Source organism: Neomonachus schauinslandi, chromosome 7 (genome assembly GCF_002201575.2).
Source record: "Neomonachus schauinslandi chromosome 7, ASM220157v2, whole genome shotgun sequence".
Classification (NCBI taxonomy): domain Eukaryota; kingdom Metazoa; phylum Chordata; class Mammalia; order Carnivora; family Phocidae; genus Neomonachus; species Neomonachus schauinslandi.
Genome location: NC_058409.1, coordinates 139,129,812 through 139,152,363, shown reverse-complemented (window position 1 = coordinate 139,152,363; position 22,552 = coordinate 139,129,812). Strand labels below are relative to the sequence as shown.

Here is a 22,552-nt window from a genome sequence, read left to right as displayed (position 1 = left end):
CAACCATCCATGGACATTTCAAAGCCAAGCCACCTGCTCAGGCTGACCCATGAAATAGACACAGAACAAGACCTTTGGAAGAAGACAGACCCAACACAGGCAGCAAGGGACCATGCCTGGCTTCCACTCCCGTGCCCAGATGGAAGAATCCCAATCAAGTGAGGGGTTCTGGCCACCGTGCAAACCTCTCAACATGCCCCTGAGCCTCATGGCCGACAGGTCCAGCCCTATCATGACTTTCCTGGAGCAAGCCTCGCCTGGTTCTTTCCGCTCACTTCTTGGGCATCCGATGCTCTGTGCCACCAAGCTCTGAGTGGAACAGAGCACACGACACCTTTATGTTTTAGAAGGACCTGGCATAGGACCCTCAAAAAAGCGAAGAGGCCTCTGACCTGGGATTACCGTCAGTGCAGAAAGACTGCTTTGAGCTTCCCCAACTCACTTCTCAGCATTTTAAAACGGCTTTATGCCCCTGTCGTTATAGATTATATTTGTCTACATGTATCACCCAACATGGAGAAGGTCATGCCTGGTCTTTTCATGGTCCTTGACATGTGACTCTCCCAGGTACCACGCCCTTCTCATTATATCTGTCAGCTGAGCGACTGGCAATAAAAAAGAAACCTGTGTTGGGGAAATCTTTTTTTTTTTTTGGTCGGCAAACTCAAAGGCGTGGCGGCCCTCCTTACTCTGAAAAGTGGGAAGGAGCAGTGTTCCTTTCCTGTCTAAGGCTGCCAATACCAGGTCTTGCTCTAGAAGCTGAGGTGTGTGTGGTAGGCCATGAATGAAGTTAAGCCGCCCACGTGAAGGAACCGTGTGAGGTACGGCGCGCTTCGAGGCAGAAGGTTTTGGACACGTCCTGCACAGCCTCTGTCATCGTGGTCTTCCCGTGTTCTCTGAGACGGGCGCCACATATTTATGGCCTGTGATGTTCATCATCGACGGTGTCTCTGAGGTTCTAATGACACATTCTAGTTGTGTAATGAAGGGTCTCTAGCTGATCTTTCCCCGACTTCGGAAGAGGTGGCTTTTTCAATTTGATCTTTAAGTTCCAGCCGCACAAGCATGAGATAGTCACACATTAAAAAATACTGCTGTTTAATTTTCTAGTCATGTACTTTTAAAAAGCTGATACAATTAGACGTTTTTTTTTTTTTCCCCATCTTCTCAGATCTGCCCCTGAAACCACCCGAGAGCTACGCATCTTAATTTCTAGCACTCATCTATATGGAGGAAAAGTCTCTCAGAGGAAGCCCATGAAAATTTGTCCCCACGGTGGACACACCCAAGGTCACTTGATGTCCAGAAATATGAATGCAGCCCTGTGATGTTCGTGGCTGACTTTATGCCCTTACATTCTTTTTTTTTTTTTAACGAGGAACAATATGATTACACAGCACTGAAAATAATAAACACAAAAGGCTTGCCTTTTTCGCCCCTTCCAGTGTGTATTTCCATTCTCACTGTTGTCCATGCTAGCTGACCCCATTTATACCCCCGTTACCCATAATGAAAAATAGTTCTTTCCTCATTTATTGATCCTTACATTTATATACAAATGACAGACTCTGTAGAACTGCTGTAAATAAGATACAATGTTCATCGATACAATACGTTTGAACTGCAGGTCTGTAGAGCACAGGAGTAATCACCGTATTGTATTAGAGACATTTTATTGAAAATGCGAAAATAGGAAATGTATTATAGCCTAAAATAAATTACATAACATATACAGTATATATTTATATCTTTAAAATATTTTTGTGTTTAGGTTCTTTCCGTCTAGGAATTTTGACTAAATCAAGAATTTAGTGAACTGTGTCCATAATTTTTTTAAAGAAAAAACCCGCTTTCCAAAACTTAGAAAAATATACTGCACTAAATGGATTTCAAATGTGTCATTTCAGGGATATCACATAGTGACTTTGCTATCGCTTAGAAAATGTCTTGCTTTCTCGTGGTGTGAATTACCTGCCCCGCATGGTTATGAGTAAGAGTAGCGGAACCAGGTAACGAATCTACTTCAAAAGTTACGATACAGCAACCTGGCATTAGAATGCTAGATTATGACTTAAAGCTTCCTTTCACTTTAAAAAAACTAAGAGAAAACTCCGTTTCGCTTGCTCTAGCGCCATCTTCAGGAACGGTGAGTGACAAACAAGCCTTCGGGGAAGTCATGCCTGAGGATGCTGACGTTTGGAGATGCGCTTTTGTGACAACTTAAAAAACTTAGCTCATGTATGTACACGGCGGGGCCTGAAAAGTGGGAGCTCGCTCAAACCTAGGAAAATGCAGGTGAAATGCTATCGTTCAGTCCGCCACTCCCCCGGCGTCTCGAACCTTCCCCCGGGAGGTCAGGCCCGCGCGTCCATCCGTCCGCCCGGCCGTGCAGCGCGTTCACAAAGGCACTGGTCAGTGTGAGCGGCCAGGCCAGGCTGCCATCTGTCGCGGACGCTCTGCACGGCGGGGGAGGGGGGGTGGCTGGGCGTTGGCGGCCGCAGGCTGTGCAGGGTGGAAGGCCCCCGGGGCTGCGTCTCTCTCTGCACAGCCGTGTTCCTGGGAAGCCAGCCACAGAGAGCCCAGCTGTAACTTGTGGATTCGGAAGAGCGATGCGGAGGGACAGGGTCCAGTCGGGCCTGCTGGGCGGGGGCGGCCGAGGGCGCTGATGGCCCAGCCGCAGTCCTTTGGTTCTGAGTGGAGATTGTCCGAGGGGGGAGGAGGAGGAGGGGACGGGCTGTTCTAGAGGCAGCTGCGTCTTTGGGATTTCGGGGGAAGTGGGGGCGTGAACTCATTGTTCTGTTTGTGTGTCCAAAGCGATGGCAGGGACCACTGTTCGGGTCCCCACAGCCGAGGGAGCATACCCAGTATGCCGCAGAGTCTACACGAAACCTCTAGCAAGGCCTCTTCCGTGACCCAAACCCAAACCCAAACCCAAACCCCAGAGCAGAAGAAAGAAAGCACGAGGGAGAGGAGATGTCGCTGCGCTGCCACCTGGCCGCCCTGCTGTCCCCACGTCCGGCGCCTTAGTCATTCTCCTCTCGCATTTCCACCACGTCTGTCCCCTCCTCCGCCGGCGGAATGTCGGTCATGGCCGAGTCCTCCCCCTCGGCCGCCGTCTCGGTCTCCATCTTCTTTTTCTAGACCCAAAAAGACTCATGAGTGTGGGGCTGTGACGGGGACGCGTCACCGCAGAGCCACAAGCAGGGAGAGGCCGCCAGGGTCTCAGGGGGCCCCTCGCTGCAGACCCGGGTCCCGCTTCTGGTTCGGGTGACCTCCCCGCGGCTGCATCTGGGCTCAGTATATTCCTGTCAGTCCGGTTACTTACTCGGGGGGCCGGCACTGTGCTAGGCGCTTTGGGGGATCCTGGCTGCCCCGTCCCCCTGCCCTGGGGCCCCCTGCCCCGCCACATGCAGACTGTTCTCCCCTCCAGGCCACCCCAGGTCTGTGTCTCTCTCCCACCCTGCTGGTCGCCTGTCCCGATTTCCGGCGACCGCACTGCCTTGTTGGCCACCTTGCGGTAAATGCCTCTCCGGGCCCTGACCTCTTCTCCTTGGGGGTCAGCTTCTCCAGTGCTGCCCCCCAGCCCCGCCATTCTCGGCTCACTGGAGACCCTGTCATTACCAACACCCTTGGCACCACTGACAGGCCAGCTTCAAGGACACGGTCCTCCACCTCCCGCCTCGGTCTGCCTCTCCTTCCAGGCCCCTGCCCCCACAACCCATGGGCCTTCTTGCCTCCTCTCCCTGCGCATCAGCTTAAATGAAATGCTCAATAGTTATCATCGCTTCTGTGCCCTGCCCCTCTTTTCTTTAATCTCATTTGTAGGTAAAACCCTGACCTTGGTTGGGCTCAAGCCTCTGCCAATTTCAGCCCTCGCCACCCAGCTGCCGTGGCTGGGGAATCACACTGGGGAGCCCCGGCGATCCATCCTTGGGCCGCTTCCCTTCTCTACCCGCCTCCACTCCCTGGCTAATCCTGTCCCTCCTGCTCCCTAAGTAGTCATAATCTTAGGACTATACCCCCAAACAATTAGGTAACCCTGCAGGATAAATGAATTATGTCCTAACGGTGAGTACACAGTGTGTGTGTGTGTGTGTGCGCGCGCGCGCACGGTGGGCAGTTGAGAAGACTTCCTGGAGGGGCATGGGATCTGAGGTTGAAGAGGGGAAGGGCTTTGCAGAGGCAGAGTGGGGAGAGGGCATCCTAATCACCCGACATTTTTTAGACTGGTCCTTCCTCAGCGATAAAGTCTGACTTTATAACGACTTAAAGGACGGATCGGTTTCAGCATTTTCTTGCATAGTCAAAGCATTATTTAGTTTCTACAATTTGTATTCTCCCAAGGCAACACTCGGATGCAGCATTGTATCCTTTCAGTCGTCTCTCCTGAGCAATTTGGCTGCCCTTTGAGACAAGGCGGGTGTCAGGAATAATCCACATAATGGGTATAAGGAGTAACTTACAAAACAACATACTAAGGTGTCCCCTTGTTAGCGAACCTGACCTAGGACTGAGCAACTCTGGCCACGAGGGTCACTCACACGCAGGAGGGGCCCCAGAGTTCTGGTGAGCAGTGTGGATCCAGCTGAGGTGGAGCATGAACGGGAGGTGCCACCACCCCGGCCACCTCTCGCTGTGGGTCCGCAGGGAGCTGCTCAGGATCCCTGCACCTGGGGAGGCTTCACAGCCCGGGCAGGTGCATGGGTCTGCAGCCAGGCTCACCTGTTTCCGATAGACGTAGCACGCGGCTATGGCGACCATGGTGGACTCTCCCACAAACCCCGCCAGGAGGGAGCCCACGCCCAGGGTGGCTCCGTGTACCCTGGGATGAGAACACAAAGGCCATTTGTCTGTTAAAGCCGTGAGGCACAGGTAGAGTGGAAACCCAACCCAGGAAAGGTGCAGACAAGAGAGGAACCAATTGCCCCCCACACCCCGAGCTCTGCTGGAAGGGCTGCACCTGATACGCGGCCCCCCTGTGTGGGGAGGGGACCTGGAGCTCCGAGGTGAGCTGTCCCCCACTCCCCTTCCAGATCTTGGCTCCACGCTGCTGGCGGGGCCGTGGGCCACGGCCCCCTCACTCGTAAGCCCACAGCCCTTCCTGCGCTCGTCTCTGTACAGAGATGGGAGCTCTGAGGGTGGGGGTCACGACGCCCTTCCTCCCTGTGCTTTCCCCCTTCCCGAGCCTGCTGCCCGTAGCAGGTGCTCAGTGAATAGTGTGTATGGGCCTGACCCCAAAAGTACTCTTCTAGAATGTTGCTGAGCCGCCTTCCACCTACTGCCTGGACAGAGAAAGAAGGTATCACTCTGCATTTCTAATCCTAGATATGCTTGGGGATGCCACATGAACATGCAGATGTTCTTAAGTGGCAGAAGGACCCACAGCCCCCAAGCCCTCCCCTCCCCGCCCCCTGACAGCATACCCCAGGTAGGGCAGGACCACGAGGCTGGTGATTAGGACGATGATCCGCAGCACGGAGCTGGGGGCCAGGACAAAGGTCTTCTTCAGCGTCATCAGCCACCCGGTGAGATGGGCCCTCACAGTGACTGAGGGGACAGCAAAGGACTGGTCAGTGACACCCTGCTTCTCCCAGTCCTCAGCCTCTGCCCCATGCCTTGCCAGCACACCCGAGGTCGTGGGGTGGCTGGGTGAGGACCCAGGCCTTGCTGCTGCAGCCCCGGGCTGGCCGCCACATCTTCCTGCCGGGGCTCCTGAGCCTGCTTCTGGGCCTGCCATAGCCCCGTCCCTACCCAGGCTGCCTCCTCACTGCAGCCCTTAGCGCCCAGACAGAGGGCTGCAGGCAGCTGCCTTTCCCCGCTGTGACTGCCGTCTGTCTTCGGCTGGCCTGGCCTGCCCACCGCCCCCCTGCCCGCCAGCCCGGCCTCAAGCTCTGATCTCTGCTCTCTAGAAGAGAGGACACAGAAAAGCCACACCTTGCCAGCGATCCAGTTTGTGCAAGAGGAGGGAAGCCGGACCAGAAGGCCCGTCTTCCTGGGTGGGGGAGGGCGGGGGGAGGATCGTGGAGACCAGAGCGGGGAGAGGGAAGGATGGGGCTTCCCTCGTTCCTTCCCAGCCATCCCGGACTGCTGGCACCCTCCTCTCCTTCCCTAACAGCCCCCCTCGTCTCGGTCGGTCACTATTCCCAAGGACCTCGCAGTGCATTCCGGGGCTGGCTCCGCATCCACCCTGGTGCAGCGCGGGGCAGGGCAGGGCGCCCGGCCTGGGCACAAACGAGGGCTCTAGGCGCGGACTGCGTGGGGGGCCGCGGACACCCCGGTCAGGAGGAAGTGCCTGGATGTTTACATTTGATCTGCAACTGCAAGGGGCTGTTGGAAGCTATGGCCTAGTCCTCCCAGGGTGGGCAGCGCCAGGCAGACTCCTGGGGTAAAAACTCATGTCCAGGGCACATTGGGAGGAAGACGCTCCTGTCTTCTTCGTCTCATGGGAGGCCCTGCCTGCCCAGGGTGGAGGCCTTGTATTATGAAGCACACACACACCCTTGGGTTTGGCTGAGGCAGAGGGTAGGGGTGCCCACTGGAAGGCCGGTGGAACCCTGCAGGTTGCAAAGACAGATGGGGCCTGACGGCTGGCCCGAAGCCTTAGTGTGACCGGCACAGAAGTGAGTCGAGAGATTAAAAACCAGTCCAGTCCCAGCAGGATTTGTCTGGGACCCACAGCTCCTCCGCCAGTTGAATCTGGGGAAGGAGCGGCCGGTCCTTAGTCTCCAGCAGGGGGCAGCCTTGCTCTAGGTGGGGTCACCTTCCACAGCGTGGCTCCCCCAGTGTCCCCTTGAGAAAGACCAGACACCACCCCATGGCCGCGATCTTCCACTCCTCCACTTCTTCCACAGCCGGGAAGGTGACACCCGAGAGGCCCGGCCTCCAGAAATGCTCGGCGTCCAAGAGCAGGGGGTGGCCTACGATCCGGTGCCCGGATGGCCCCACCTGCCCTGGCCTCCTCCAGCTCCGCGGCCCGTTTCTCAACCGTGGCTTTGTCCATTCTGCCTTCTCAGCTGAATGCTTTAGTGGCTTATTTGGGCATTAATTTTCTTCTTAGGATTTTATTTTTAAGTCATCTCTATACCTAACGTGGGACTCGAACTCACAACCCTGAGATCGAGAGTGGCAAGCTCTTCCGTCTGAGCCAGCCAGGCGCCCCTCGGCAATACGTTTTTGAATAAGTAATGGCATGTGCTTGGTATGGAACTGAAAAGGGGCAACTGACTCCCCCAAGCCCTGGTCCTGTTCCAGAGGCAACGGCTGGTGCCAGTTTGGTGAGTTACTTCCAGGAACAGTGAGTGGACACCCAAGCACTCACCATGAACTTGACACACAGATGAACAAGCATGTGTGATACACCTGTTACAGAAAAGTAGCATGCTAATCAGCCATTCTGCGGCCTGCTCTTCTCATTTAATAAAGAACCGCCTCACTCCCTTATAGTAAACCTCCTCCTACGGTATTGGTTTGGGAATTTTCAGCCTGGCTTATTTTTGGCTATGGATATTTTTCTCTCTGGCCATACGCCGTCTGGCCTCAGCTCTGCCCCCAGATTCTTAACTCCAGCAGTATTTTTCTGTCTTTGTCCATCTGCAGGTTTTAGCAGTCTATCTGCCTTTTTGCTTATGTTACTTTTTAAATAACGTATTATAAAACTGACTTCGGAGGATATAGTTCTAAGAATTTTAACACACGCACAGATCTGTGTAGCCATCACCACGACCAGGGCACGGGACAGTTCCAGGGCCCCCCCAAAACTCCTCACGCTGTCCCTTTGGGTGTGCTTTCTTTTTACTGTGTCTGCGACCTCTGTCCTTGAAGAAAGAAATTATGGCTGTCCGATTTGTTTCTTGAACTTGCAACCCACTAGGTAATGTGTTGGCACCTTTCCAATCCACTGTGACATTTTACTGTTCCTGTTTGGGACATCATCGCAAACATTTCCAAAGAAAGAAGACCGCATCAGGCATGAGGGTAGACAGGAATTTTCCTTTCATTCTCCGTCTGTCTTTACCTGGAACCGGGAAGAAGGAGAAGATGCGCAGGGGAACAACGCAGAGTTCTGCAAAGGCGAAGTCCACTCCAATGATGTCTATCAGAATTTTCTCGGAAACGTTGGGCGTCCAGAACATCACGAAACAGAGCTGGGGGCAGAAGGGACAGTCAGCAAGGTCGTTAGCAGGAGCGTACATGAGTGAAACGACATCAAGGCAGGTGTTTCGTGACCCCGCGGAGCTAGGAAGGAGGGCGAACCTGCCCGATCGGGGGCTGGTGCATCAGTCCTCAAACTGCTGCCGTCCTGCCTTGTTCTCACCTTTGGACACAGGCCCCGCCCATTTGGCACAGGTGCCCCAGAGGGACCCCCAGAGGGACCCCCGCAGCGGGGCTACTGAGGGAGACCAGTTGCTCTCATGGAAGGCGTAACTAGGTTGCTAAGCAGCTCAGTGAGGTCAGGGTGAACGTGCTCAGTCATGGGATTTTTACAGCTTTCCCCCAAGAGTGAGAAGTGACCCGAAAGCACCTGGACTACATCTGCACGCGCAGAGCCACACTGAATCAGCGCACCTAACGAGAAAGGAAACAGTGAGACTTAAATTCATGATGGGTTCGGGAGCTTTTCAAGGTCTTGTTAAGAGAATAAGAGACAACAGCCACGGAATGTGCACTTTTGGAGAGCAGGTGGGCAAGGAGTACAAGGATTTAACAGACACCCCCGCCAAAATAGAATTTTAAACTGACGGGGTGGGGGTGGGGAGCGAGCTGCTTCCAGCCCTTCCCCCCTCACCCCATCAGGAAATGTGGCAACAGGCCTTCTGGAAGTGAGGGCAGGGCCAACAGGAGGCCGGTGGAAAGTCTAGTTAGTAAGCAGCTTGTCCAGTTGCCCCTGCACAGCTGGTGACTGTGGCCCCTGACCTTGGCAGGACCCTGGAATTCCATCTCTGCAGTGGAGGACAGTTGCTGCCCGGAATTCGGGGGGTTAAGGGAAGGAAGACGTCGAAGCTCCTGTCTTCTTCCTCTGTTCAGCTCCCGGAACACAGGAAACCAGCTGCATCCTTTGGGGGGAGGAGACCCAGGGTTCTGGAGGCTGGAGGCTCCCGGTGAGACAGAACCCCCTCCCGTGCCTGACTGGCCACCATGAGTCCCACACAGAGCATCGGCCGCCCCCACAAGGCAGGGCTGCCAGTCGGCTTCTGATGCCCCCCCCACGGTGAGGAGACAAGCAGGGATCACCAGACTTTGAGGAAGGCCTCTAAGTTGAAGAGGCTCAGACAGAGGGAAAAAAAATTGGAGGAAACAGAGACAAAGCAGAGAGACAGAGAGATGGACAGGTGTGTGTGTGTGTGTGTGTGTGTGTTTGGGCGTGCGCACACACAGGGAGCGAGAGAGAGAGGAAACTTTCCCCACTGATATTCTCAGAGTGATAGAAGATCCTGCATCTATGAAACAAGGCCCAAATGGAAATGTTATTTCAAAAAGGTGGTTAAAGAACAAGAAAGGTACTTCCAAAAATTAAAAAGATTAAGTCAGAAATAAGAAATTCACAAAACGACAGTAAGATAAAGTTGAGGAAATCTATAACAAAGACGGAGCAGGACAAAGACATGGGAAGTACAGGAGAATGGGTTAAAAAAATATAAATAAAGGACCAATCTAGGAGGCACAAATTCAAGTAATACGAGTTCCAGAAAGAGAGAACAGTAAAAATCTGAGAGCTGAAAGATACGACTTCTAAGACCATCGTGGGGTCCATCAGGTGGACACAGCACTGTGGATGAAGGAAGACCCGCCAAGCACAGCACACACAATGCTGGAGGCAGAGACAAGATTCTAGGAGCTGCCAGCAGTGGATAGCTAGAAAGCTCACACCGAGAGTCAGAAGACACGGGCCGTAAGTGAGGAGGGAAAATGGTTTCTATCTTAGAACTCAGAACCAAATTGTCAATCAAGTGTGCTGGAAGAAAGACACCTTCAGATGTTCAAGGCCTCAAAGAATTTCCTTCCTACACAACACTTTCTCAAGAAGCCACTGGGGGTATCCTCTGCCAGAGCAAGGGAGGAGTCATGGATGAAGAAAAATTACAGGACTGATCTCAAGAAAAAGGCCTGGGGAATCCCTGGGATGGGGTCAGGGAAGATCCCAGAAGGGCCGAGAACAGGCCCACAGGTCAGCAGATTTGCACTGGAGCTGGTTGGAATAGACCTCATATGTGGGGTGCATGCAATGAAGGGAACATGGGGGAATAAACTAGTGGCAAATAGAAAGCTGAGAAAAATTATGAATAGGACAATGATGATGGTCCAGGAAAAACTACAATTTTTTCAAGAAAAGAAGGGAATCAGAGCTAGCTGTCAAGAGTTTGCCACAGTCGGAATCCATTGAAAGAGCTGCGGAGCTGGAGGGGTGTCTGGGAGTACAAAAAGTGGGGAGTGCGCAGGCCGGGGGAAGGGCTGTTGGTAACAATCCTTAGGGAACGGACTTTTTAACCTCTGTGTGTGTATAATTGATTAACAAACCCTGAATGAAAACATGTAATAATACAACTTTGGAAGAGAATGCTAAACACCTGCCAATTCCACCAAATATTTTCTTGCTTCAGGTGCAAGTGATTCTTCTTTAAAATGAAAGTGAATACATTCTAAAATGAATCACAATCATGTAAAAACAGAATGCTGAAATTTCAGAATACATGATCCTTTAGGCTTTGGGTAAATTAAGTTTCATGGAATTAGGCTGGTCCCATTAACTATGTTGTGCTAATTGGAAGATCTATTATAAATGTAATGGAGCTTTTATTCTATCATGCATTCTTCAGCATCTGGAAAGAATATTCCATTGCATTTCAAAAGTGGCAGATGTACAATCATTTAACCCTCCTGCCTAATGCCAGTACTCACACCCAATTTTTGACATGAAGGGAAAAGTACTTCTTTAGATCTAGCAACCCAGAGCTCAGCGACTTTATTACCTAGTGGCCTGGACAAGTGGCCTTGTCATCTTTTTCCACTGCAAAGCTGTCAGCCTGAAAGGGTGAGGTTCACGCCTACAGCTCGGGGGAGGCGGTGGGGTGGGGGAGGGAGGCAATTTCATGCAATTAAAACTTCAAAATGACACTGAGCATGGGACTGGGACACAATCCATTTCCCTGATGAAGAGATGGATCATCTCTCCTTCCAAATATTTTCCACTGCAGTAAAGCTGTAAAGATTAAGATAAGTGAGCATCACCCCAAGTCTGGACTGGCTTTGTGCCTAAGGAGATGTGGAGGGTAAGCTATTCTAAGTTTTCCCGGCTGCAGGGCGATACCTAGGGCATATTCTCCTAAAAACGTAGGCTTCCAGGAGAATCACTGGTATGCTGTATTTCTATTACAACCAGCGATGATCTGAATGTGAGATAATGCTGCACGTTGCAATCTCTCTGTGTTTTGTAAATCACCATAAAGTAGCCTCTAAGTTTCAACAAACCAAGGAAAAAGGAGGGTGTAACCACACGTCAGAGAGGATGGAACAAGAAAGCATCTGTCGGCAAGCCAGATAATCCCTCCCTCTTGCTTCTCCACATGGACAATGTTCATCTGGAAACTTTTTACTGCCTTGGACAAAATTATGAGTAAACCTTTGAAGGAGGGAGTGCAATCCGAGGGCACAGCAACAACGAGCTGCCCACGTCACACGGGACGTTTACACGAATCTCAACCTGGACGGGTGGCCACCATTCTGGTCCCTTGCAAACCAAACGCTGAGGTTTGGTGGGTCTCTAACAGATCCTCCAGGAGAGTGGCTTGATATTCCATTTCCAAAATTCCACAGTATTTGACTTGGACCCATCTGGTCTCTATCTGTGCTAAGCATACCTTAAAGGTCCCTATCAAGGCCACATGCCACCGAGGTGCCTCTTCAGAGTTTTCAGTCACACACACCGAGAGCCTACACTGGGTCTTCTAGAACAAGGTAGCTGAAAGCCGTCAGTCTGGCCTGGGGCTTCAGCAATCCCAGGTAACTGTTCCAAGAGAAGGAACATGGCCTACCTCGATGCTTCCTTTCTTTTCTCCCCCCAAATTTCTAAATATGGCCCCTTTGCCATGCTTCCAGGATGAAAACGCCCGCTGCCTTCCAGCAAGCTCCTAAGAAAGTGACTATTTCCTGCACTGCCCAGAGAGAAAAACGTGCAACTTAGAAGTAGGTGTGGTGTTGGTTAAAAGCTGCAATCAATACTTATGTGCAGGTCAACTTCCCCTAAGAATAATAACCAGATCACATCTGACCAGCCTGTTTCAGAAAACAAGAAGCTTCAGAAGTAAACCTAACAAAGAACATTTCAGGAAAAGTGTCATTCTAATGAGTTGCCCGGAGGAGGCTTCCCTCGGAACAAGCCCTCCCAGTTGACCATGACATGCCGTGTTCCTCAAATATTTGCAGAGCCTAATGACATTGAATTTTCCAAACCAGAACACAAACCTAATAAACTACTGACAATGAACAGGATTTGTTCTCCTTGGAGCAGGTGCGGGGTTGGCTTTTTTTTTTTTTTTTGCCCCTGCAGAGCTTGCTGTCAATATTATCTGATTAGGAAGCAGCCAGTAAAATAGAATAACCCACTCAGTGCCCAGATCTGGGTTCTTCTATTTATTCTCCAATAAAAGGAGCCGGGGCTTCTTAGAGAAGTGGCTTATTTGAAGACCAGGTCAGGAAATATATGAGATGATCAGCCTGGAGTAATGTGTCAAAGGACACAGGAACTCAGCAGAAAGAGCTCCCGATGGCCAAAGCTGGAACGATTTGAGCACCAAAATAATATAGTATTGAATTATGACCCCCAGTGTACAATAACTACCCACGAGTCCATACCGATTTGAATAGGGACAAATCTCCCACATAGAATGCCGAATAATTTATGTATTTGGATGAGGCCTCAGGGAGGTGGAGCATACCCCCCCCCTCCTGAAGTGTGGGCTGACCACAGCGACTGCCTCCTAGAGAGAGTACCTTCCAGCAGGGAGGTGGCGAACACAGTCTGGGCCAGGCGATCAAGGTCAAGGTCAACAGTGATTAAGTCATGTTGATTGCATGTATTCTTGGTAAGATGGGAGAACAGCACTTCACCTGGGTCGGCTTCCTCCCCCCAGATCCATAAGCCCGGTCTAACAGAGAAAAACCTGACACACCCAAACTGAAGGCCACTCTACACAATACCTAATGAGTATTCCTCAAAACTATCAAGCCCACAAAAACCGAGTTTGAGAAGCTCTCACAGACCAGAGGAGGCTAAGGGACAAGAAGGCTCACTGGAATGTGGTCACGCAGACCGGACCATAGAACACAAGACGGACACAAGGAAAAAGCTGGTGAAATCGGAATGAACTCTGGAGTTTAATTAATGGTGGGGTTGGCTCCTCAGGTGCGTCAAAAGGGCCCTCGTAGAGCAAGATGGAGTGAGAGGTAGCTCTTTGAGCTACCTCCTCAAAGCTTCTGTAAACCTAAAATAATACTAAAAGGTTACTGAAAAAGAAGATCCATGACCCATTCCTCTTTTATTTGACAGACTGTGATTCTTTTTCTGAGGACCAGGCCACTGACTCTGACATTTCTATTTTGAACTTGGAAATACTTCTCTGTGTTTCGAGATACATTCATCTCTAGTAGAGCATGGACCTCTCCAGACAAACCTTCTACCTTCATGATCACTGGCTTTTCCTTTCCATTCATTGCGTTAGCCTCTTTAGAAAACTAACCACCCCTGGGCCACAGCCCTTTTATTCACAATCAGGACAGGACGTTCCCAGTTGGTATAGATGCAACCCAGTTGGTATAGATCATCTCATGGCTTGTAATGATGGTGTTGTTCCTGAGAGGCATCGTCCTGAGGGGCAATCTGTTAAGCCGGCTTCACCTGTCGGTACACAGTTGTTCTGTGTCGGGGGCAGTATTTAACTTTTCGTTTCCAAATCTGTATAACAATGATCTAAGCTATGACAAAGTTCTGTCGTATATTAGAATGCTCAATTGGGATTATAGCATGCACAGGGGAGAAAGGAAGCCCTAAGCCTTACAGAAACAAACCCCCTGGGTCTAAGATGCTACTGTCTGAGTCAATGTGACTAGAACCACAGAAGGAGCGTCCTCCCCAAGCCTTGCTTCCTCTCCCACAGAGTCAGTCCCTGCCCTGTCCCGGGACGAGGACTTGGGAATGGGATTTGAAAAAGCCAGTTGTTTCTGTCAGCGTCTGAATGCAGAGAACATATAAACCCAGCTGCTGTGGGACAGCCAAGCCCGCACGTCCTGAGAGGAGCCCATTCCACAAAGAAACATGGCCAAGAGCTCTGGGTTTGACTTCATCTCCAGAAGCTGTTGACCATGCTTTTGAGGAACTCACAAAGCTGTCTTCATTACCCCAAAGACCCAGGATGAGTAGCAAGTCAGAGATTCTGATCCCCTGCAGTTAGAAAAAGGGATACACACAACTGTTTTTAGTTAACATGGTCAGGCCCGGGCATCATTTTTATTTGGAGATTTTACTTAGAAAGACAAGGTCAATATCCTTTTAATTGGGTTTAAGTGTCCACTGGGTAAGCTAGTGGTTAACCTGCAACAACACCGTGTACAAAGAGGTGCTTATGAGCTTGGCTCTGGATCACGTGCTTGGTGAGTATGTTGATTTACGTTCTGGTGTCAGCTCCCTTCCCTCAGTGCACACGACCAGACCACCAGAACGCCCGTGGCCCCGCACTGAGGAGCCTGCCCTGTGCATTCAGGGCCCTATCAGCCACCGGCGCAGTCCATGTGATCAATCAGTCTTAGCTATCATTATCATCAAAGCTTTCCTGCGACCACAATAAAATGTTAACCTTGGAGTCATCTGGAGGCGGTAAGATTAGGATTGATTTTATTTTCCTCTTTGTATTTTCCCGTTTCCCACAAAGCACATGTAATCTTTTTTCTTTTTCTTTTTTTTTTTTTTTAAAGATTTTATTTATTTATTTGACAGAGAGAGAGAGCACACAAGTAGGCAGAGAGGCAGGCAGAGGGAGAGGGAGAAGCAGGCTCTCCACTGAGCAGGGAGCCCGACGTGGGGCTCGATCCCAGGACTCTGAGATCATGACCTGAGCCGAAGGCAGCCGCTTAACCGACTGAGCCACCCGGGTGCCCCTGTAATCTTTTTTCTTTGTCAGAAAAACATTTTAGCATAAAAAGGACCCCTGTATCTGTCTTCACAGATCAAGTCCATGTGTGCCTATGACAGGGATTTGAGAATTCCTGATTTGGAGGGAGGGCAGCTTTCAGAAGGTGGCTGACAACTTGATTTTCTTTTCTTTTTTTTTTTTTTAAGATTTTATCTATTTACCTGACAGAGAGAATGAGAGAGCACAAGCAGGGGGAGCAGCAGAGGAGAAGAAGCAGGCTCCCCACCGAGCAGAGAGCCCAGGACCCTGGGATCATGACCTGAGCCGAAGGCTGATGCCCAACCGACTGAGCCACCCAGGCGCCCCATGACAACTGGATTTTCATAACCAGTGTCCTGGGGAGCTGCGTCCCGTGTCACGCCAGTCAGAAGGCACGCTGATTTGATTTGCTTGCGGCTGGAGGGGCCCTATCAGAAAAAGCAGGACGCTCTCAGGTAGCCCATGTCTACCTTGCCCGAGTCTTCAGTGAGAGCTGATGAAGACCTGAGGAACATCATTTGGCCTTTTGATTCTTAGCATCAAATTGCGTTGGCAGTAGGCATACGGCAGGGGTGGGGAGTTCAGCAAGGGTTTTGTGGGTCATGGTCATGGCTCTGAGCCGGCCAGGGGGTGAGGGAGTGGGGACTGGGGGTGCCATGGTCAGAAGAGTGTGCTGACTGGCCCTCTGCTCCCTGGTGCTGTGTGAGGGCCGACTGAGGGGGGCAAGGGCAGAAGCAGGGAGCCCCATCATGGTGGGGGGTGGGTGCCACTGTAACCATGCAGGGAGTTGGCCATGGGCCAGGGAGAGGGGAGGAAGGGTCAATTTGGAGGAATTTGCAGTGAGTATTAAAGGGAAGTGCCAGGGGACAGAGGTGAGGCAGGAAGAGGGAGGGGTGCGGTGGGACGTGGACGAGCGGTAGTCCATGTCAGCCTGGAGCCCGGGTGCACTGCGGGCGCCCTTCCAGCCTGTCTGGGCCAGTTTCTCCCTCCCACTTGCTGGCTGCCACCTGAGCTAGAGGCGGTCATTGTGAAGAGCCTTCCCAGTGCGAACAGTGAGTTCACGACCCAGCATTCCATCGGGATGCCTCTTGGAACCAGCGTGAATCCCAGTTTTGAAGGAAAAAAAATATGCCATCTTACTAGAGCAGAAATGACTAAAGCAGACGTAATGTGTGAAAATGGCCAACGAGCCCCATTTCTGGACATCGGTGTTAGAGGGTGATGGGAAGCAAGCCTGGGGTAATCACCAGAGGGGATGAGCTGCTGTCCTGCGACTGGCGCTCTAGGGGACCGCCGATCCATCCTCTGACAGAGAAGGGACAGCAGGGGACAGGGCAGAGGGAGGGGACAATTTCACGGAGGAAAAAGTCACAGGCAGGGAAAACCTGGAGAGGAAGGGTTGCGGGAATGACAGCACTAGCTAGTGGGGAGGGGCGCCGTCCGGCCGGCGTCTGTAAGGTCTGGCTTGCCGACTGCAGTGGGGGAAGGAGATGGGGTAAACCGCATCCATCACACGGACACACAGAGCTTGGAAAAGCACATTACAAAGTGTCTGTGGCGCCCCTGATAGTCTCAGTGTGGCTTGAGAACAGTCACGCTTGTTACACATCCTCCCCGCACACATTCCTGAGAGTCGATGCACAAACCGCACCCCCCCCCCCCATGTTACACTACAGCCATGGTAAAAAGCTCACGTTCTCAGATGTAGGGTTTAAAGTCAGCTTTTTAAAAGGGTATGAAAACGGAGTCATCCCTGCTATGATTTCAATGGAATGAAACTGCCCAGTACACCCCACTAGAGCACTGGGTGCCTCTCTCTCGGAGCGAAGCCCCAGTTCTGAGCAAGGCGGCAACGATGCACTTCCAACAGCAGGGGGCGCCATGCACCAAGCCTGCAGAGGGCGCTCCTTCTAGCCGCAAAACGTTTCATGCTTTCCCATTCTTACCCGATTTGAAGAGTACTTATAAAGTTCCAACCTGAGCTTCTGCTTGGCCTTAACTTTCCGTTGACAGTTCACAAACTGAAACTTGCCCGGGGCTGGCGCAGGGAGCACGGGAGTTGTTTGGTGGGTGTAGAGTTTCGGTTTTGCAAGATGCAGAGATCTGTGGATGGATGGTGGTGGTGACCAGAGTGTAGCTGTGTAAATGTACTCAACTTTAACACTTAAAACTTGAAAAACTTTAAAATGTTGCACTTTGACAATGGTTAAGATGCTAAGTTTTACGTTAGGTGCATTTTACTGCGATTAAAAGATCTTTTCATACTGTCATTTCATGATGCAGGTTTAGGTGGAGTTTTGGGGACCCATCTTCACTGTTGTAGTCTCCTCTGAGTTTCCCTAAACAAACCAATCAGCCCCGCAAATCTGCAGGGCATGATGATTTCCTTAAAAACCAGATGCTGGCGAAAAGTGGGAAGGAGCGGCTCTTAGCCACTGCTGATCACGCACCAAGAGCTTTCCATCGGTACACACTCTGTGGGGTGCCGAGTGAGAACGCTTCGAATTCAGTTTATTTACCTTTGGTCCTTTTTGTCCTCTCAATGCACAAGAGGGTCATTTTCTTCTCCCTGATAATGTGAACAATGAGCGGGCAGTCTCCGGGTGTGGGGGTGGGGCCGCCGAGCAGAACAAAGCCTCACACAGGCTGTCCTTGTTGGAGGCACAGGGTCAGCATGGTACCGCGGCCGGAATAAGGCCCATAGTGTCCACTGTCCCGATGGCCGAGGGACGGACAGCCCGTGGGTAAGTTCAGCAGCAGGAAGGTGAGACTGGTCACTCTCATGAACCAGACTTTTAACTCTTTGAAAACAGGGCCAACTGGACAAGCTCTTATGGGACAGTGGCTTTTCCTAGTTACCAGCTTGGATTCTGCAGCTTTCTGGCACACAGAGGAGGGGCCTCCGGACTGACGGGTTTTCCTTCCAGGCAGCCCTGAATGGGACGCATTCAGAAGCAGGAATTCTTTTTTTTTTTTTGATTTTATTTTATTATGTTATGCTAGTCACCAGAAGATACATCATTAGTTTTTGATGTGGTGATCCACGATTCATTGTTTTCGTATAACACCCGGTGCTCCATGCAGTACGTGCCCTCCTTAATACCCATCACCGGGCTAACCCATCCCCCCACTCCCCTCCCTTCTAAATCCCAGTTTGTTTCTCAGAGTCCATAGTCTCTCATGGTTCATCTCTCCCTCCGATTTCCCTCCCTTAATTTTTCCCTCCCTTCTAATGTCCTCCATGCTATTCCTTATGTTCCACATATAAGTGAAACCATATGATAATTGACTTTCTCTGCTTGACTTATTTCACTTAGCATAATCTCCTCCAGTCCCATCCATGTTGATGTAAAAGTTGGGTATTCATCCTTTCTGATGGCTGAGTAATATTCCATTGTATATATGGACCACATCTTCTTTATCCATTCATCTGCTGAAGGGCATCTTGGCTCTTTCCACAGTCTGGCTATTGCGGACACTGCTGCTATGAACATTGGGGTGCATATGGCCCTTCTTTTCACTACATCTGTGTCTTTGGGGTAAATACCCAGGAGTGCAATTGCTGGGTCATAGGGTAGCTCTATTTTTAAATTTTTGAGGCACCTCCACACTGTTTTCCAAAGTGGCTGTACCAACTTGCATTCCTACCAACAGTGTGAGAGGGTTCCCCTTTCTCCACAACCTCTCCAACATTTGTTGTTTCTTGCCTTGTCCATTTTTGCCATTCTAACTGGTGTAAGGTGGTATCTCAATGTGGTTTTGATTTGAATTTCCCTGATGGCTAATGATGAACATTTTTTCATGTGCCTCTTAGCCATTTGTATGTCTTCTTCGGAGAAGTTTCTGTTCATGTCTTCTGCCCATTTTTTGACTTGATTATGTTTTTTGGGTGTTGAGTTTGAGAAGTTCTTTATAGATCTTGGATACCAGCCCTTTATCTGTAGTGTCATTTGCAAATATCAGAAGCAGGAATTCTTGATGCTTATGGGGTGATGCTCTATGCTACCCCATGAAGCAGCAAGAGGGGAGGAGGGACGTGCGGCCAGAGCATCTGAGGCCCTCCCCGCTACACGTGGAAAGTAGATGGAAATAGGAGAGCAGCACCTGTCCTGAACCCAAGATGCAACACTGGCCCTTAAAATAATGCAAAAAGGCTCCTAACTGGGGACACGGAGGCTGCAGCCAGCGGCGCGGGTCGTTTTCCTTCCCCAAGGCGCTACTTTTTCTCTCAGCAGCACCTCGGACCCGGAGAGTGGCAGGTGGCCAGAGCCGGGGTGCTGGCCGGGATGAGGGACTCTATACATACTGATGGGGCCAGCGACTTGTCTTCCAAAGGGGGCTGGAGCTGGGGGGGACGAGGAGGCAGAGCGGAGTTCGTGTTCGAATCTTTGGGATTTGTGCTCCCTGGGGACTTATCTACTGTGAATAGCATAAAAAGTATTTCAGGATTATCTGAACCTCCCCGAGAGGGATTATCTCCACGTGTCGCAGAGAAATAACCTGTCCGCTTCCGTCTCTGCTACTGCTTCTCTGGGTCTCCTTCCCTCGTGGAGGGTCCCTTGGGGCCTGAAGCTCTGAAGCTTTAGGATTAATGTGTTTTCAATACCAGATACCTGCACCTTACATCCTGCAGTGGCCTCTGCCCCTCGATGGCCCCTATTTCCCTCCGGGCCCTGGAAGGCATCGTGACAGAGACATCCGGGTGTCCCACGCCCGATTTCTACAGACCATTCGCTCAGTCACCTTTTCTCCAGCAGCCTCCACCCTAATCCTTCCCACACAAGGCTTATCTCAGGAAACTGGGGCCTGAGACGAAGCATAGCCCCCCGGATGGGACTCTGACCCTCCGGAGGAGGAGGCTGCTCACGTGGGAGCGAGGGACCATGTCCACCTCCAGTAACCAGGGACATTAAAAAAAAAAATACAACGACTTAAAGAAAACAGATTTCAAATTTTGTGGAAAAGAGGTAAGACTGAATAGCGCTAGAGCTTCTGAAAGGGGCTGGAAAGCTCTCCAAAGAGAAATGGCCCCATACGACCAGAAAGGAGGAGGAGACCACGCAAGGCACCTGCTTGCGCGTAGATGTGCGCCCTCAGCACGGCCTTCCCCGACTGCCCGTCCGAAACGGCATCTCCCTCAGCCTCATGCCTTTCATTTTCCTCCAAAGCACCTGCGAGTTCCTGCGGCAGGTTGCGTAAGGGCCATCCAAAGATCGATTGCCTCCCAAGTCCCCAGGCCACATAAGTATTGATTACTTTATATAGCAGCAGGTGTGATTAAATTATGGATCTTGAGATAAGATGATCTGGGAATGTCTGGTGGGTCCTAATAGCCATCAAAGTGTCCTCGTCATGTGAGAGCCGGGGAAAGGGGGGAGGTCCCAGAGCCAGGGACTGGGGTGCCGTGGCCCACCGAGGCAGCAGCCGCCGGGAGCTGGAGGACGCAAGCACCAGGTCCTTCTCCGAAGCCACGGGAGGGAGCATGCCCTGCTGACACCTCGGCTGCAGCCCCGTCCACTGAATTTCGGTTTCTGGCCTCCAGAACTCTGACAGAGTGTATTTCTGTTGTTTTTTAAGCCGCCAGGTCTGTGGTTATTTGCTACAGCAGTCACAGGAACTGCCCGACACCAGAGTGTCCGTGTCCTGCCTGTCTTCCCTGGGAGATGAGAAATTCTGCAAGGAAAGTGACTTGGTGTGTTCATTTCACTGTGGAAGCTCAGAGCCTGGTAAGCAGCAGGGGCTCAGGCCTGTGTGGAAGGAGAACCTGAATAAATACGCACGTGCTCTTTCTCTGGGTAGCGATGCCCGGCAGCAGAGAGCCTCAAACATCGTTCTAAAGCTCAGGCTTTGGGGACTTTTTGCAAAATGCATACATGTGTGGCTTGAAATCTTTCCATACTGGCATTTCTCATATTTGGCTGGTGCCTACAGATATATTGGACTTCTGAGCCAGAAGACCGAAAACATCGATTTCTCTCTCTGAGCTCACGGCCGATTGTGGGTGACTGACATTTCTGAGCTAGCAAGACGGCGGGAGGCTGGAGAGAGCCCTGTCTGTACCCCGCACTGGAGCCTACAGAGAGGAGGGTGTGGTGGGACGTCTGAAGAGCTTTCCCAAGCCTCAGGGAGAAAAACAGTGCACACATTATATGTCTTGTGTATGCATCAGGTCCTTCTATAGAAAATACACATAAATCTATCAAGATGCCGATTTTTTTCAAAACACCAAAAAAAAAAAAATCCCACAGAAATTTGGAAGGATATATTAATAAAACTAGAAAAATTCACAGATTTATTCGTTGGCATCCAATGTGTACCAACAGCTGTCTGTTTACATATGCAGACATCTTATCTTCCCGTGGAATCCCATGTGCCTGGGGACTTCCTGATCACGGGAGCCGGCATTCTTTGCTTAGAGCATGCCTGACGCCATGATAAGCTGCTATCCCTTTGAAAGGTCTTAAAAGGTGGGTGTTTTTATCATGCCTGTCTGGCAGCTAGCGAAGTTGCGGCTTAGCTTTAGATGACCTTTCCAAAGCCACCCAGCAGGTGCACAAAGGAGCCAGGGTTTGACCCCAGCCCCTGGGACCTCAGGGCCCCATCGGTAAACACCACACTCTGTGGCACTGAATTCAAGCTGGAGGTAAATCCCTCTCCCTCGGCCCCAGGGCCATTTGGTGCAACGAGCAGCCCTGCCTCTGAGCCCCTCCCGAGGTCTGAGGTGCTGGCTCTGGTGAGTGCACCACGGTTTTCTGGAAAGGTCTTATTTTTCGTTTTGGTGAGGGTCAATCTGTTCTCCAAGCCACATCGGTTAAGAGCCATCTCTTAGGGAGGATGGAAGACAGGCCCTTGAAAACCATGTGGCACCTAATCGACGGTGAGGAGCTTTTTCAGACACTAGTATTTGCCACCTGAGCTTTTCCCCAGCATCACATGGTGCTTCTCTGAGGGCTGCCCTGGGCTCAGAAGGTACATATGAAGGGACGCGGAGAATAATCTCGTGGCGCAAGTCATGTGCACCTCCCTGTGTCTGACCTAGAGCTGGAAATGCAGTAATACATCCTTTCACAGAAAATACAGAAGGTTCTGAGCAAAGGTCGTCTATCATTTGCTGAAAGCGACTTTACTTTCCAGGTCACTTTCCAAGTCCACCTCCAGGGGCAGGGGACACCTACGTGCAGGGAGAGGCAAAGCCCTGAAATACCTGTGTAACCTAAGTGTTTTTTGACTGTTCTCCTTTGTTCCCGGGTCCAATGGTCTCCGGCTTCGTTAAGCACACAAAATGACCATTTAACATACGAATTAGTGTTTAATGTCCTCGATGTGCTCATTGCACACACTGCTTGGTGTACATACATGTATGTGGTGTTCTTTGAGATCACGGAGATATT

General features: G+C 51.1%; 1 protein-coding gene across 2 annotated transcripts in view; it reads right to left on the bottom strand.

Annotated features, from left to right (window-relative positions):
* Positions 1 to 956: 956 nt before the first annotated feature.
* Positions 957 to 22,552, bottom strand: part of ANKH (ANKH inorganic pyrophosphate transport regulator) — a 131,093-nt gene continuing 109,497 nt past the window's right edge. For both annotated transcript variants that reach the window (XM_021702520.2, XM_021702521.2), the window contains exons 9-12: positions 8,015 to 8,144; positions 5,424 to 5,547; positions 4,723 to 4,822; positions 957 to 3,137 (exon numbers count right to left, since the gene is read on the bottom strand). In XM_021702520.2, the coding sequence (XP_021558195.1) occupies positions 3,024 to 3,137; positions 4,723 to 4,822; positions 5,424 to 5,547; positions 8,015 to 8,144 (468 nt within the window). In that variant the 3' untranslated portion in view covers positions 957 to 3,023. The remainder of the gene's footprint in view (positions 3,138 to 4,722; positions 4,823 to 5,423; positions 5,548 to 8,014; positions 8,145 to 22,552) is intronic.